This window comes from Danio rerio, chromosome 6 (assembly GCF_049306965.1).
Source record: "Danio rerio strain Tuebingen ecotype United States chromosome 6, GRCz12tu, whole genome shotgun sequence".
NCBI classification, from domain to species: domain Eukaryota; kingdom Metazoa; phylum Chordata; class Actinopteri; order Cypriniformes; family Danionidae; genus Danio; species Danio rerio.
The window spans coordinates 39377847-39395616 of NC_133181.1; the positions used below are offsets into that span (position 1 = coordinate 39377847).

At 34.7% G+C, this 17770-nt stretch overlaps 1 protein-coding gene across 2 annotated transcripts; it reads left to right on the forward strand.

The window, feature by feature from the left end:
* Nucleotides 1-1532: 1532 nt before the first annotated feature.
* On the forward strand, nucleotides 1533-17377 carry tmem45a (transmembrane protein 45a). Of its 2 annotated transcripts, none has more exons than XR_012407360.1 (6): nucleotides 1533-1753; nucleotides 5937-6147; nucleotides 8527-8739; nucleotides 10852-11036; nucleotides 11125-11488; nucleotides 12687-13935. XR_012407360.1 is itself a non-coding variant. In NM_001020617.1 (6 exon segments), coding segments are annotated over 5 exon segments (834 nt in total). In that variant the 5' UTR covers nucleotides 1533-1753; nucleotides 5937-5951; the 3' UTR covers nucleotides 16547-17377.
* The last annotated feature ends 393 nt before the right edge of the window (nucleotides 17378-17770 follow it).

Sequence of the window (17770 nt, forward strand, 5' to 3'; positions counted from 1 at the left end):
ACACAAATCAATTAAGTTAGCTTAACACTTTTAACAAATTTATGTGGATTGAACATAAAAAATAAATTGTCCCAATGAAGTATCCAGAATTGTGTTGTTTCAGCTCATTTTAATTAAGTAGTTTGAACAAGTAAAAAAAAAAAAGTTTTTTTTGAGTGGTGTAGAATCTGACGATTGCTAATGTATTAACTCATGCTACATTAATTTGAGTAAAATTAATACTGTTCTATATTGATCTAAAAATATGAATAGGAAGAAAATACAATTCATTCGTTGCCATCATCAGTAACACAAAGTGTAATAAATGTTACAGTATGCAAGTTTGTTTTAGGTTAAAGTTCAGTTGACAAAAATTATAAGATTTATCCCTTTGCTACCATGTTTTAACAAGTTACTAGAATGTTTAACATTTTTCTCGTATCCTTAACCAAACACACCTGATTTAGATCACCAGCTCATTAGCATAGACTGAAAGACCTGTAATGGGCATGACAGACAAAGGAGACATCCAAAACTTGCAGTGTTGGTGGTTGTCCAGGAACGTGGTTGAGAAACACTGTTTTACATGATAGCTATCATGATATAACACATGGGTGACATGTAGGTAAATGTTTTAATATGTTGATAACATTGGCATTTGTGTATAGTGATGCATACTGTAACTGGCATGATTGACAGATTGCTGACATTTGTGAGCAAGCTGTTAAGATTTTAACAAAATGCTAACATTTTTGAACACCTTGGTGTCTCAAAAAAAATCCCAGACACTGCCAAAATCCTTTTGGTTTAAAATATTCTCCAAATTTCTAGAATCAGGAACTAGATATGAAAATGTTCCATACAAAATAGCCTAATAAAAACTTTGTGTGATTATGATGATTCTGTCTAGAGTATAGCCTACTAGAAGTTTTTTTTTCTTTAGTTTCCAGGCCCTCTCCTGACCGTGCTTTAATGCACGTACAAAATCCTGCCCTCATATCCCGCCCTACAATTATAAAAGACACAACAACTTTAGAGAAAAGCCACCAAAATCCTGCGAATGCTACTGTGATCAAAACAAACGATACAACAACTTTAGAGGAAAACCACCAAATCTCTGTGAATACTTCTGTGCTTCTATGAATAAAACAATACAAGTAACGTTACCATAGACAATCTTTTTCAAATACCTTAAAGTGTATAACAAGAACATTTAAATCAGTCTATCCAACTATAATGACTTACAAAGGTTTTTATAATATATTAAAACAAAAAAGCTTGCGCTAATATGCTTTCAACACAACTTGAAACCTCTAGTCTAGACTGAAATTTCCGTTTGTTGTATCTTCAACTTGTTCTGTCTGAGAGGAAAAAATGCACACGTGGAAAAGAGACCAGTTGTTGATTGACAGTTAGACTAACCAATCGTTTTCGAAAGAAGTGACGTCGGGTCCCTTCATGAACGAATCGCTTGATGGAATGGGAGGAGATACCATCCAGTGATAAAACCCTCAGAAAACTATAACCCCCCCCCCCCCCCCCCCCCAAATCTTGTGGCAAAACAGCTGGAAAAGTGAAGAAGCTGTTGGTGTGAGAGTTTCGGGAAAAGTATAAAGTCAGAATGGACATCAGGGACGAAAAGGAATCGTGTGGTTTTGTTTAAAGACATTGTGTCAACCTTTATAACATCAAATGCAGACCAAAGAAAACAGTCGACCTGAGATTTCTTCAGTTTTTTTCCAGGAACATCCCAGATATTTGGTCAGTCTGTAAGGTAAGATATTCACTAGGTAATGTTTTAACTTACTGTACCTTAAATATATTATTTTTACTTCTTCCTAAGACTTGGTTAACAGCTATGGTCTTTTTTTCAATTACACAGGATAACGTTACATGTTTATACGTACAAAACAGCCCGTTAATTAAGAAGAAAATCGTTTCGCTGTATTCTTCATCGTTATACGTTAGCACATGAAATGGATCTTTTCAGTCAGGTCAGACATCAGTAGTCTTTTTGTTCTCATGTCTTTAGAAAGCCCAATAAAATAGCAGACCTTTACCTCCGATAATCATAACAGGACCTTTATGGCTTAACTTACACTCATGAGTACGAATCATATTTCAGGTAAGGCTTTTAAACGATGTTGTGGCTTTTGAAAGGCTGTTAAGCGATCTTTCCATAATTTTTAGAGTTAAGTATTTAAAATATATAACATTTTTATTTTTGTAAAAGTTCAACGTAGTTCCGGCTTGCCTGATTTATTGTTTGATTAAAAATGACAATGTTTTAATCTACAAATAATGTTCCAAATAATGTCGTCCTCATGTTGTCATAAACAGATGAAAGGTTTGGGCCTCTTCACTGGAGAGGCTCTCAAAGCGTGTGTTTGTCTCTATGGTAACAGCAGAGCATCCTGAAGAATAAATTGTTTAGAGATCAAAGATGCAGAGATGCTACCTATTATGTATTCACACTTAACACAAAAGTGCTGTCATCATCTTTAGATCTGTACATTCTTTAAAAAAAGTTATAAAGTTTTCATACTAAATCTTTGTTTCACTGTTTAGTGAAGTTATTAAAAGAAAGATCTGCTATGTCTTTAAGTAAATTGTTTTTCCATTGTAAACAAAGACATTTTCAAGAATGATTGGTTGATTAGATGTTGAAAATGACAATCACAATGATGAAAAAAAAATCTGTGAATTTGCTCACCCTCAGATCATCCAAATTTTTCTTCAAGAAGAATATTCAGGATGGGTTGTAGTTAAAACAATGATATAAGGTGATCATTAAAATACAAGTGAATGGCCTTGTCAGCACTTTAAGTAAAACAACAGCAACTACAAAAACTATATACAGTTGAAGTCAGAATTATTAGACCCCCACCCCTTGTTTATTTTTTTCTCCTAATTTCTGTTTAATGGAAAGGTTTTTTTTTTTTTCAACACATTTCAAATCATAATAGTTTTAATAACTCATTTCTTATAACTGATTTATTTTATCTTTGTCATGATGACAGTAAATACTATTTTACTAGATATTTTTTAACACACTTCTATACAGCTTAAAGTGACATTTAAAGGCTTGACTAGGTTAATTAGGCTCACTAGGCAAGTTAGGGTAATTGGACAATATTGTGTAATGATGGTTTGTTCTGTAGACTATTGAAAAAATGTATAGCTTAAAGGGGCTAATAATTTTGACCTTAAAATGTTTTAAAAAATAAAAATAAAAACTACACTAATTCTAGCCGAAAAAAAAAAACAAATACCACTTTCTCCAGATAGAAAACCTATTAGACATACTGTAAAAATGTCCTTGCTCTGTTAAACAAAATATTTGTAAAAGAAAAAAAATTCAAATGAGGGCTAATAATTCTGACTTTAACTGTATATGTAACTGTATATGTAATACAGTTGAATACAATATATATGTGTGAATAAGTGTGTATAGATGTTTCCCAGTGATGGGTTGCAGCTGGAAGGGCATCCACTGTGTAAAACATATGCTGGCTAAGTTGGCGGTTCATATCGCTGGGGTGACCCCAGATAGATATATTGAAAAATGTTAAAAACTAGCCACATTAAAGTAGAAAAAATATAATGCAAGTCTGCATACAGCTGTATTTTTATTCATCAGAAAAAATAAATTGTTTTGTGACATGTTTATAACAAGTGACAGGTTAGTAAAGGATCGCAGATCTTTAATTTTTGGGTGAACTATCTCTTTAAAAGGAGAATTGGTTTCAAATGTCATAGGGTAAGTAATTAAATTAATTTTAAGGATTTATCAATTCTGTTTTTAAGATTTATAAGACAAAATAGCAACAGTATTAATCCCCCTCTTAATTTGATCATGTGCTTACGTTTATGCTTTATCATGGCAGCCCCTCATGCTGTTTTTTTTACACACAAGTGAAATGTTAGTGTTGTAAAAGCAATTGTAAACAGAGGGAGATGTTTAATGTAGACTGGGTCATGGGCTCAAGGACACACTCTGATTAGATACTCACACATCTGATTATGGCAGTAATGACAGCTTTCCTTTTAAATGTCACGGACGGGCCCTTAATGACACAGTGCTGATCCGCCTGTTGATGAAATCCGAAATCACTGTCTATGAGATGAAAGGTGGAAGAAAAAAACACTCTTCCCAGTTTTTCTTTTGTGTTGCTTAATTTGTTAATATTTTACTGATTAGAAGCAAAGTCGATTTTATTGATAACTAAAATTAAATGTTAAATGCAACATAAAATTTTCGATAAGTACAAATCAACTTGTTGTTTACCTTTCATTGTGGTCGGTGATGACAGGAATCTGCTTTAAATGAATAGTTCTTCCAAAAATGACAATTCTGTAATAAAATCATCCTCTACTTGTTCCAAATTATTTTGAGTTTTTTTTCCTTCTTTTTTCTTCTTTAGCACAGGAGAAAATATTTGGAAAAATGTTGGAAATCGGTATTGACTTCTATAATATTTTTATATGGATAGCAATAACTGCCAGTTTTCAACATTCCTTAAAATATATTATTTAGTGTTCCACAGATGAAAGAAACTCATTTAGGTTTATAACCACTTGAGAGTGAGTAAATGGGGATTATTTTTTTATAATTTACTTCTTGGGTGAACTATCCCTTTTAGTTCATAGATTTATATTTCCAATAGTGTGTACTTTCTCAATTTGGGCTTTATATCATTATATATATTTTTTGTTTTGTTTTTTGCTATTGTCTCAGTTTTCTCTAAAAATAGAACTACGAAATTCATGCTTGGACCCTACATTTGGGAACTTGAGGCTTCCAGCACCATGCTGTGCATTTTGATTTGTTTTTCTGACATTTCTCTAACCTCTGTAGTCCATAGCATAGTACAAGGAATTATTTGTTCAGGAGGGCAATAAAAATGCTGTATTTGGCCTTCTGGAAGACTCCACCCTGAAGTTACAAAATCTGTGCCAGTGTTTTCACACTTGTAATAATAAAAGATCTTATATTGCTATTTCAGCCCAAAAGCTGTAAAATTGAAGTGTATGAAAACAAAATTTATCATTTTATTTTATCTTTAAAAATCTTATAAAAAAAACAGACATAGTCAGAAATATTAGCCCTCCTTATTTTTTCCCCATTTTCTGTTTAACGAAAAGAAGATTTTTTCCCCCAACACATTTCTTAACATAATAGTTTAAATAGCTTATTTCTTTTATTTTCATGATACCAACACATAATATTTTACTAGATATTTTTCACGGTACTAGTATTCAGTTTAAAGTGCAATGTAAAGGCTTTACTCCATTGATTAGGTTAGGCAAGTTAGGGTAATTAGGCAAAACATATTATAACCAGGGTTTTGTTCTGTAGGCAATCAGGAAATAAAAATATTAAATAGGTGACTAATAATATTGACCTTAAAATGGCTTTGAAAAAATACAAACTGCTTTTATTCTAGCCAAAATAAAACAAATAAGACTTTCTCATTCATTCATTTTCTTTTCGGCTTAGTCCCTTAATTAATCCAGGGTCACCACCAACTTATCCAGCAGGTTTCTACGCAGCGGATGCCCTTCCAGCTGCAACCCATCTCTGGGAAAACAACTTTCTTGAGAAGAAAAAATATGATTGGAAATACTTTGAAAAATTCCTTGCTCTGTTAACCATCATTTGGGAAATATTTAAAATAGAAAAACAAATTCACAGGAGGGCGATTGATTTTGACTTCAACTGTAGTTCCCAATCCACCATTTAGTAAACATTGTATTTTCGAATTGTCACTTTCAAGACATTGTAAAAAATTACTATTATTGTTTTTATTAAAGAGTTATTTTGGTTTTGTATATTATATTTATTTGTTTTTAAGTAAAAAAGATGTTTCTGTTTTTCAAGATGTTTAGGAAATCCTCATGAGACTTAATGAAGACGAAATGTTCATATTGAGTAAACTTATTACGCTTGTTTCTAGGACATTTAAGAAATCATGGGAAGTTTTAAAGGCCATGCATTGCCTGGAAGTTTCTTCCTGATCACTGGTCTCTGGTGGGCTGCCAAGCAGACGTTTTTGTATGCCACCCGCAGGAACAAAAGTGCCGGTGCCGGCAGACTGGCATCTCGAGCTCTCCAACGCCGCATAGAAATCATAGAAGGAGCTGTCATTTTATCGTTTTCTATTATTGGTAAGTTGCTGACTTGCTTTCCTTTATATAATAAGAGGTTTCACCATACAAGTGGACAAAACAAAGGTTTTCCCAGGTGTCTTTGGTTTCAGTGTTGCAGTGTGAATTTAAGACTTCCATTGTTACCACTTGACCTTTTATTCTAACACTCTCTATTCGGTATATTAAAAAATCATCAGGTTTTCTTACACCAGCACTTTCTATTCTATTTTCTAAAATTAATTGGGGCCTATAGATTTTTCACTTTTATAGTTGGGCTTCCTTATACTGTACATCCAGATCTTTTTAGTTAGCAGGAAGCCATGGTTCTTGAAAAAACATAAATTATTAAAAACAATAAAATAGGATGTTTAGGATAAATAAGAACTGTTAACAACACCAAGCTGAAAAGAAAATTAATTAATGAATAAATAATAACACCATATTTATGAAACACATTCTATTGACTATATACTACATGTGTTGGAAATTTCAGAACCCAGGCCACGAGACTCATTACATTCTTTATTGAGACATGTTGGTTGTTCTGCAGTCAAGCAGCATCTTCAAAAAGTCCACATAAGTTTGCGAGAAATGTTATGGCGAGGGGCAGTGTTAAGGTGGAGATCAAATGAATTTAAATGAGGTAAATAGGTGAAATAACCTGTCCAGCCACCGTCCAGACAAGTTTCACTTACCCGAATCTAATCAATAAAAAGAGTTTCTTTTTTCTGAATGGATTCCAACAATAAAGGCACAATCATTGAGACACTTATGATTTAAAAAAAGATACAAAAAAAAAGTATTACTTTTTAGTTGTATATATTAGGGCCCTAACATACACCCGGCGCAATAATGTGCAAGACGTGTTTGGCACGATTTGTTGCTATTTTCAGAACAACACAACCTTAATTTTCACGTTTTGCGGCACGTTGATTAAAATAGCAAATCCACTTTTATCACTTTGTGGACTCATGGGTGTTCCGGTCCAGAAAAGAGGTGTGTTAAGGTGGATTGTTGGTGCATTACTATTCTAAGAAACTGAAATAGACTGTGCAATTTACCAGCTGAAAGCAGGTCTAAAGTCCAGCACAGAGTGTGTTAGTTGTGCGCCTTAAATGCATACACATTGCTTAATACACAAAGCATATACAGGAATATGCAAACATCTTTACAAATGAAAATTAATTAAAGGATTAAACTATTACAATGATTATAATTTTCTACATAAATATAAAAACCACTACCTCCTTTTTTTAGTTTATTCATGACAAATTGCTGTTGTATAATGTTATTATTAGAAGTGGTATTATTTATTATATGCATATTTATATTTATTTTATTAAAAACAAGCTTAGATTTGTCCACCTGTCGGGTTTTGGACCATATGGGGCATAGGACGTGCATTTGGATAAATATATGTATGTTTGACCACACTTCATTATTATTGTTTATTTATTCATTTGTTGGAAATTAAAACTAAAAAAAAAATACTTTTGAAACTAATCTTTGTGCTTAAGCTAAATTAAATATGTAGGCAGATGGATGTGCATACAACACCGTTTCCTTTTCCACAAAAGTAAAGGAGTAAAGGGTAAAGGAAGGTAAAGAGGCCAAATAGAGGAGGCTTGTTCTTTATCCTTGCGCTGTAGAGGGTCTGTTTAACTGTTTTCTTGCTAGTAAAGCATTCAGTTTTTCCATTTACTATATCAGGCATGTAAACCGAAAATGCACCATGGCCCGATGCAACCAACTCTTAAAGGAAATGGGAGATTAGACTCTGATTGGTTTAATGCACGTTATGCTCAAAACACACCCATAACTCATTAAGAAAATAAGCACTACCTTGTTAGACCATGTGCCAGGGCGCAGAGGCTATTTTTCCATCCTTAATATAGCAAAAGTGAATTCTGACATGCCCTTAATGCTTTTGCGCCATGTGCTTTAGACTTTGCGCCTAGATCATTAAAATAGAGCCCTTATTGTTCATTTGGAACTAGATTATAGAAATTTTTATGTTCACACGTCAGCCAGCCTGCCAGTCATTTTCTGCTTAATATCTGCACACAGTTTTGATGTTCCATATAAAAACAATACACTGACCCTTACCAAATTTGCAAGCCTACTTATTCTCTTAACTCCAAACTGATAACCACATATTCAGTTATTATTCTACCGACATTATAATGGCTGACCATTGTGGTTGCAGGCATTCATAGTTAACAGAATCTCTGAAGGCGTGCATCAAAATAACATGCTTCTTACTTGTTTTTGCTTCTTATTCATCCTTTTTCACAAAATCTCATTTTGAGGCTACCTGCTGTGAGCTATTTTATTAAGGATTGAAAGCATGTTTGAAACACAATAGCTTAAATGATTGTTCTCCTGATGTTTACACAGGGATGCTAGCGGAGCAACTTTTAGCAGGTGGACCCAAGTTTCAGCTGTATGATTCCTCCACTCAGCACTGGGAGCAGCTGATGAACTGGCAGCACACCACTATGTACCTGTTCTTTGCCATCTCAGGGGCCATTTCTCTCACAGTCCACAGCACAGACATTGCACCAATTGCATTAGACCGCATGCTGCTGGCTCTTGCTTTTTTTAATGAGGGTAGGAACCTGTTTTTTGTTTTTTTAAAACATATTTCCTAATTTTGAAATGGAGCTAATACTGTGTAAAAGTGTATAGACTATTTTAACATGGTGATGTCATTGGCCCATGAACATTTTCTGCTTATTATCAAAATATTTCATATCTGGAACAATATAAATATACAGTTGAAGAATTATCAGCCCCCCTAAATTATTAGCCCCCCTGTTATTTTTTTTCCCCAATTTCTTTTTAACATAGAGCAGATTTTTTTCAACACATTTCTTAACAAAATAGTTTTTATAACTCATTTCTAATAACTGATTTATTTTATCTTTGCCATGATGACAGTAAATAATATTTTACTAGATATTCTTAAGACACTTCTGTACAGCTTAAAGTGACATTTTAGAGGCTTAATTAGGTTAACTTGGCAGGTTAGGTTAATTAGGCACGTTAATGTATATTGATGGTTTGTTCTGTTGACTATTGAAAAAAATTTTTACTTAGAAGGGCTAATAATGTTGTCCTTAAAATAGTGATTTAAAAATGTATAACTGCTTTTATTCTAGCTGAAATAAAACAAATAAGACTTTCTCAAGATGTAAAAATATTATCAGACATACTGTGAAAATTTCCATGCTGTGTTAAACATCATTTGGAAAATATAAAAAAAAAGAAAAAAAATTAAAGGGGGGCTAATAATTCTGACTTCATAAACTCTGATGAAAACACATTTACCAAACTAATTCCTTAAGTCTCATCAAAAAGTAATAGCAATTATTTCTGTTAAATTTTAAACAATAATTGCACAAAAAGAGCACAAAAAAGAGATTATAACACTGATAGTATTTCCATACAAATTATATAATGATTTGTCACTGAAATTCTTGTGATTTTGAAATCACATCTAAAAAATTACTAGAGTATTTAAGGCTAAAATCATTTTCTATCATTTGTTTTACACATCTGACCTTTGACCTTTGACTTATAACTTTGTCCCATTAGGGTAAATAATTTTTGGAAAATTTTCTGAAACTTCACACATTTAAATACATTTTCCCTGTTTAGAAAGAAGTCAATCACTGTCTTAGTGTTTCAGAAACTTGTCTAACACTTTTTTTTAAATGTTATTAAATTTCTTCATATACCACTAAATTTGTTTTAGAACTTATTTTTCCTAATAGATACAAATTGAGGCACAAGAGCCAACATATAACTGAAGATGAGCCTTAATTTAAAGTGCAACTATGCTATTTGAGTTAGATTAGAACACTAGGGTCAGTCTCAGTTCCTGGAGGGCCACAGCTCTGCACAGTTTAAGCTGCGGTCACAATAGAGTTCGAGCAAGCAAAATTCTGTCATACGGCGCTGCGAAAAGGGGCGGAATTAAACAAGATGATTAGACATTTAAAATGCAAGCTATTGGTCTATAATTAAAATTTCTTTACAGAGGGGTCATGTTTTGTTCTTCAATCATGTGATACAATTTTGCAGGTCAGAGTTCACCAAGCTTGAACTTTCCAATGCAGTGAACTGCAGAACTTGTCACACGAGCTTGCGTTTCTGGTCTGTCGTATTCACATACATATGAATGGAATGGGGAAAAAAGTGTGATCGCGGCTTTAGATCTAACCCTAATTAAACACACCTGATCAAACTAATTGATCCGTTCAGGCTTCTTTGAAACCTACAGGTAAATCCACGGTCACACTGCACTTTTCCCCCATAGACTTTCATTCATATTGATGCAAATGCAACAGACCGGAGACGCAAGCTCATATGACAAGTTTCGCAGTGCTTGGTGAATTCTGACCTGCGAAATCACCAATGGAATGAGATCAAAACATAACCTCTGTACAGAAATTTAAACAAATAGACCAATCACTCACTTTTTTAATGTTTAATCATCTTGTTTAATCTCATGCCTTTTACAACAGAATTTTGCATGCTCAAACTCTTGTGTGTCCACGGTATAAGTGTGTTGAAACAGGGTTGCAACTAAATTATGCAGGGCACCCCTGGATTAGAAGTTCATTAAAACTGCAAGTGTCACTTGTATGTAGAGAAAAATGTATTTTCATAATTTAAAGTACTTCAAAAATCACATTTAAAGTACACTGCCTCTTTCAGGATTCCTGTTCCTTTACCATCTCCATGGTAGAGGCATGCTCGATGTCCACGTGCACACCCTTCTTCTCTATGCCATCTTTGGACAAGCCTTCATTTGCCTTCTGGAGGTTTTCCACCGGGGGAATATTCTGCTTGAGCTGCTCAGAGCAACTCTCACTGTACTGCAGGGCAGCTGGTTCTGGCAGGTCAGTGGTAGTGACTGCAGGTATTGTACATGCTGTCCTTTCAGTTTCCACTGTTCAACTCTTATCTCTTATTCTTGTGTTTTTCTAGATTGGCTTTGTTCTGTACCCTCCTAGTCAAGTGAAATGGGATCTGGCAGACCACGACAATGCAGTGTTCGTCACATTATGCTACTGTTGGCACCTTGCGTTTGCTTTGCTCACTGTGGCTGTAGTGTACTGGTCTGTCCTCTGGTGAGCATAACAGCTGCTTGAAAATGTCCTGCCAAAAATTACAATTCAGATCTAAAAATTATACTCAGACTCAATTTTATTATCCCATTTAGGGAAACTAAAATTACAACAAAGTGCAATAACAGAGGCGAAGTTCCATGTACACATTACCAAAATATTACCACACAACATACAATACATCATTTTGTAGGTGCATCTCCCTCCCACCCTGGACTCATTTAGTGACTTAGGGCTCTATTTTGACGGTCCATGTGCAGAGCGCAAATCGCAGGGCGCAAACGCTTTCAGGACGTGTCAGGATGCGTTTTTGCTAATTTAAGGACAGGAAATCTGCCTTGCGCCGCGGCGCATGGTCTAAAAGGGTTGAGTTTATTTTCTTAATTAGTTATAGGTGTGTTTTGAGAATAAACCAATTAGAATCTCATCTCCCATTACCTTTAAGAGTCAGCTGCGTCGCGCCAAGAGTGCATTCGCTATTTACAGGGCGCAAAGTAAGTCTAAGTGGAAAAAATGAGCATTTCACAAGCAAACAGTTAACAGTTTTTTAACAGAAAACTGTTAAACAGAGCATCCACTGCTTGAGAATGAGAGATAATGGATCACTTTCATTTTCGCTCTTGGATAGGGAAACCTTTACGCACAGACATCAATTAGTCTATAAATAAATACTTTTGTTTGTTAAGCGCAAATATTCGTTTCAAAACTATTTCTAAATTCAGTTCTAATTTCCAGCAAACGAATAAATGAATAATAAGAGCAAAATGTGCTCAAAAACCTGAGTTATATCCTAAAACACAAGCTGTGCCCCATATGGTCTAAAACCTGACAGGTGGGCAAATCTAAGCTTGTTTTTAATAAAACAAATATAAATATGGATATAATAAATAATACTGCTAATAATAATAACATTATACAAAAGCAAATTGTTCTGAATGAACTGAAAAAGCCTCCCGAGATGAAGAAGACATAAAAGCAGTGGTTTTTCATATTTATAGGCTAGAAAATAATGTTTTGTAATATTTGAATCCTTTATATTTATATTCTATATCTATTCTTATATACTATATATATCCTTAATATTTAAATTTTTTCATATGTAAAGATATTTGCCTATTGCTCTCTTGTGCGTATTAAGCAGTGCGTAAGTGAGGCGCAACTCTGCGCCAGAGTTTAGACCGGGTTAGTTTTGGTCTAATGAAAAATCTATTATAGATTCTCAAAATAGCAACGCGCCAGCGGTCCACCTCAGAACGCCTTCCTTTTTAGACCAGAACGCCTATGGGCGCACATCTGAGCGCTAATGCATTTGCTATTTAAACAGCGTAGCGCAACGCCTCAAAACGACTCTTGCGCCAAGCTGAAACTACCAAAAGACTACTGCGCCACGCCTTGCGCCACACTGCGCCGGGTGTATGATAGGGCCCTAATGTGCTGCAAATAGGAACTCTAAAACGACGTCCTGATGGCAGGTGCACATGATACCCTGAGCACTCTTTAAAACATAATTATGGTAAATTACCATTGCACCAGTTTGGTTAAAACCGATGATCTTGCTACCACCTTCACCAGGCTACTCAACCTTTTTTATTTGACACACTCAAATTCCTGTACCAAGCTACAATGCAGAAGGATGAAACAGATTCAATTAATTTTTTTATCTCAAAATAAAATAGTGTCATCATAGAGGTACAAACCTGAAGCAATCAAACTTTCTTTGTTGAACTTTTTTATAGACAGTCTGGGTGTTAGGTTGAAATATCAAGATCTGGTCTTTAACGACCCCTAGATATTTATGTATGTCAACAATTTTAATGTCCAAGCCTTTAATATTTACACAGGGGTGCACATAACTTTGTTCTCAAAGGAGTTTTTTGGAGATGTAGTTTGGTTCTCACACTGTTCATGACACTGCAGTTAATTTCTAAACAACCATTTTCACTATTTGAATATGACAAATTCTTTTATATCTTTAAAATCTAAACATTAACGCCAATTTGTGCTTTCACTCAACTTTGAATGACCGACATCTACTGTTATGCTGGTATGTATATAATGGAAAAGTATTCATCTCATAATATTGCTTAAGTAAAATAGCTTTTCTTTAAATATATAATTAATTTATTAATCCAGTAGCAATCTGGCAGAGCTGAACTTTAGCAGTCATTACTCCAGTCTTCAACATGGTCCTTTTAAAAAATGTTACTCTCCTTTAAAAATGACTCCTTTTGTTCATTTGAACTTTTACATTACTGTACATTCATGTTAAATAAATGTGTGTGCCGCTCAGTGTTGCATTGCTAAAAACTGCATTTGAAGAGTTCAGATGCAAAAACCTCCAAGTGTCGTCTGAAATTCCCATAGAAAATTAACATTTTTCTCAGCCCCCTTTGTTTATGTTGAGATATTTTACTTTAAAGACCCGGAAAAAGACATATTCTTTGCCATAATAGTGTTATTACTGAACATAAAAACAGGAGCCAAATAAAAATACTCACTTCAGAGGGAAATTTCAGATGGTATTTAAAGGTTTTTGCATCCAAACACTTAATTTTTAAAGTCCAAAGCTTAAACTAATGTAAAAGTGAACAAAAAGAGAGTAGTTTTCTGCTAAAGTGAAACAGGAAATAGATCAACTTTTTTTCGCATTAAAACACTGTTTGACCAACTCATACCGTATTATTAGAGGCTGTCTTCCATGATTAGGTGTGATATTAACTAATGCAGTGAACGAATCACTAGACCACCTCTTTGAGTGGTATCTTTTAAAAAGTACTTTTATAGCATGAGTAAAGATTATATGGTAAAGACTGTATTATCATTAGTATTCCCATTTAATATGAAATGGTACAACTGTTTTTAGCATTTACGATTTTAAAATATGAACAATCAGTCAGAAAAATTGAACAATATTTAAAGGATCATATTGAAGACTGGAGTAATGGCTGCTAAAATTCTGCTTTCACTGGATTAATAAATGATATTTAAAACAGCTATTTTAAATGAGCAATATTACCTGAATAATATACAGATGGATCTAAATTAGACACGGCTGTGTCAGCCATAGGTCCAAGGTAATAATAACAGTGCTAATTTAGTATACCTTTCCACTGTATGTATACAACAGTATATACAGTGCATCCAGAAAGTATTTAAAGCCCTTCACTTTTTCAACATTTTTTTATGTTACAGCCTTTTTCCAAAATGTATTCAATCAATTTATTTCCTTTAAAATTCTACACACAATACCCTACAATGACAGTGTGAAAAAGATTTTTTTAAATTGTTGCAAATTTATAAAAAAAATAAAACACCTGAAAAATCACATGTACACACGTATTCACAGCCTTTGCCGTGAAGCTCTAAAATGAGCATAGGTACATTCTGTTTCTGCTGATCATTTCTGAGATGTTTCATCAGCTTAATTGAAGTTTACCTGTGGTAAATTCAGTTGATTGGTCATGATTTGAAAAGGCATACACCTGTCTATATAAGGTTCCAGGGTTGACAGTGCATGTCAAAGCACAAACCAAGCATGAACACAAAGGAATTTTCTGTAGACCTCCGAGACAGGATTGTTTCGAGGCACAAGGCTGGGGAAGGTTACGGAAAAATGTCTGTTGCTCTGAAAGCTCCAATGAGCACAGTGACCTCCATCATCCATAAGTGGAAGATGTTTGGAACCACCAGGACTCTTCCAAGAGCTAGCCGGCAATCTAAGCTGAATGATCGGAGGAGAAGGGCGATCAATAACCCGATGGTCATTCTGTTTGAGCTCCAGCATTCTTCTGTAGAGAGAGGAGAACCTTACAGAAGCACAACCATCTGTGGAGCAATCCACCAATCAGGCCTGTATGGTAGAGTGGCCATACTGAAGCCACTCCTCGCCTGGGATTTGTCAAAAGGCATCTTAAGTACTCTCAGTCTTTCTTCTAAAAATGAACTCTTTGGAATGAATGCCAGGCGTTACGTTTGGGGAAATCAGGCACCGCTCTTCACCAGGCTAATACCATTCCTACAGTGAAGCATGGTGGTAGCAGCATCATGCTGTGGGGATGTTTTTCAGCAGCAGGAACTGGAAGACTAGTCAAGACAGAGGGAAAGGTGAATGCAGGAATTTACAGAGACATCCTAAATGAAAACCTGCTTCAGAGTGCTCTTGACCTCAGACTGGGGCGACGGTTCATCTTCTAGCAGGACAATGACCCAAAGCACACTGCCAAAATATCAATGAAGTGGCTTTACAACAACTCTGTGAATGTTCTTGAGTGGCCGAGCAAGAGCCCAGACCTAAATCCTATTGAACATCTCTGGAGAGATCTGAAAATGGCTGTAGACTGTCGCTTCCCATCCAACCTGATAGAGCTTGATAGATACTTCAAAGAGGAATGGGCAAAAATTCCCAAAGACAGGTTTGCCAAGCTTGTAGCATCATAATAAAAAAGACTTGAGGCTGTAATTGCTGCCAAAGGTTCATCAACAAAGTATTGAGCAAAGGCTGTGAATACTAATATACATTTATTTTAAATAAATTTGCAACCATTTCAAACAAAAAAGTCAGATTGTCATTATGGGGAACTGTGTGTAGAATGTCGAGGAAATAAATGAATTTAATCCATTTTGGAATAAGGCTGTAACATAATTTTTTTTATAAAAAAGTGAAGCGGTGTGAATAATTTCCGGATGCACTGTATCTTGATCCAGAAAAAAAATAAAAATAAATAACGATATAAAATCTTTGCCCTGGAACAAGTAATACATTAATGATAGCAAAGATTGCTTGTTAGATATACCCTATATAGATAGACATTGTATTTTATGTGTAATACGGTAGAGCAGGGGTGTCCAAACTCGGTTCTGGAGGGCCGGTGTCCTACATAATTTAGCTCCAACTTCCTTCAACACTCCTCCTTGGAAGTTTCTAGTATACATAGAAAGAGCTTGATTAGCTGGTTCAGGTGTGTTTAAATGGGGTTGGAACTAAAATATTCAGGACACCGGCCTTCCAGGACCGAGTTTGGACAGCCCTGCTTTTGAGGCATCAGATGCAGTGGCAAATTCCTGCGGTATGGTTTTCTAATCAAATTAAAGCAACATATAAACATCACCAATATCATATAAAATTTTATTTTTACAGACAATTCTAATAGTTAATTTTTAATAATCCAGCATTTTGTTCTTCCAGTGCTGTACGTTCCAGACTGAGGAGGGTGCCACCCATGGAAATGGGCCTTTTGAAACCGAGGGAAAAAGAAGTGGAGTCTGAAGATGAGATTTTGTGAATATTCATCATCCCTGCATCCATATGCTTTTAGCCTTCAACCCAAAGAAAATACTTTGACAGAGAGCGAGAGGCAGATAGAAACAGAAAGGTATTGTCACTAAATATTAGCTCTGTCTTCATTTCCTGAAGAGCAGATGGGAGATAATAAACAGTGACAGTCTTGCCTTCCAAGATCTGTTTCATTAAACCATGACAAGTGACTCACAGGAGTAAATCATGAAAGCCATAGTGTAATATCTTCATCTCATGTTCCCAGTGCGATCACTTTAGCGATAGTTACAGCTCTCTGTCCATGCTGTCTGCTATTTTTTATGGTCATTTCTTCTTTATTATATTGCTTCCTGTTCCTCTCATGCAGCTCAGGACCAACCGATGAGAAATAAATTAAAACTTCAGTTTTTATACATACTATATGAATTATGTCAATTATATAATATGTTTTTGACTATTATTAGGCCTTTAACTTTGATGCAATGCTGTGTAAATTAAAGAACTTTAATGTGCCTTGTCAGTATTTTATATTGTCACTTAAAGACATTGTTTTTAGTGGTACCACATGATCTCTATTCTAAGGTTTTGAAGTTTGCAAGACAATTTTATTGATGAAAGGAATGATGATGTTTTAATTCTTGTTGTTCTTGACAGCCGTAATTGTTCTTTGGAAAGCTTATCAAATATTTGACTGAAAAAAGGACAGCCATTGTATCTAAATTTCTTAATTATCACTTGCATTTATTGATTTACTTAATTTAAGTTTCCTTGATGCTAAATACAATTTTAAATGACTTCTAAAGTCATTTTTATTAATAAAATGTTTATTAAAACAATACGCAGTGACTTTTTTATTTGCTATTTATCATAGGTGTCTTATGTACACTCACTCACTCACCACCTTATTATGTACAGATAGCATCACTCTATCATAATTAGATAGCATCATACAGTTGCTTCAAATTTTCTGGCTGCACATCCATGATGCGAATCTCCCATTTCACCACATCCCAAAGGTGCTCTATTGGTTTGAGTTCTGGTGACTGCATGCCAGTTGAGTACAGTGAACTAATTGTCATGTTCAAGAAACCAGTCTGAGATGATTCAAGCTTCATGACATGGTGCATTATACTGCTGGAAGTAGCCATCAGAAGATGGGCACACTGTAGTCATAAAGGGATGGACATGGTCAGCAACAATACTCAGGCAGGCTGTAATATTGACACAATGC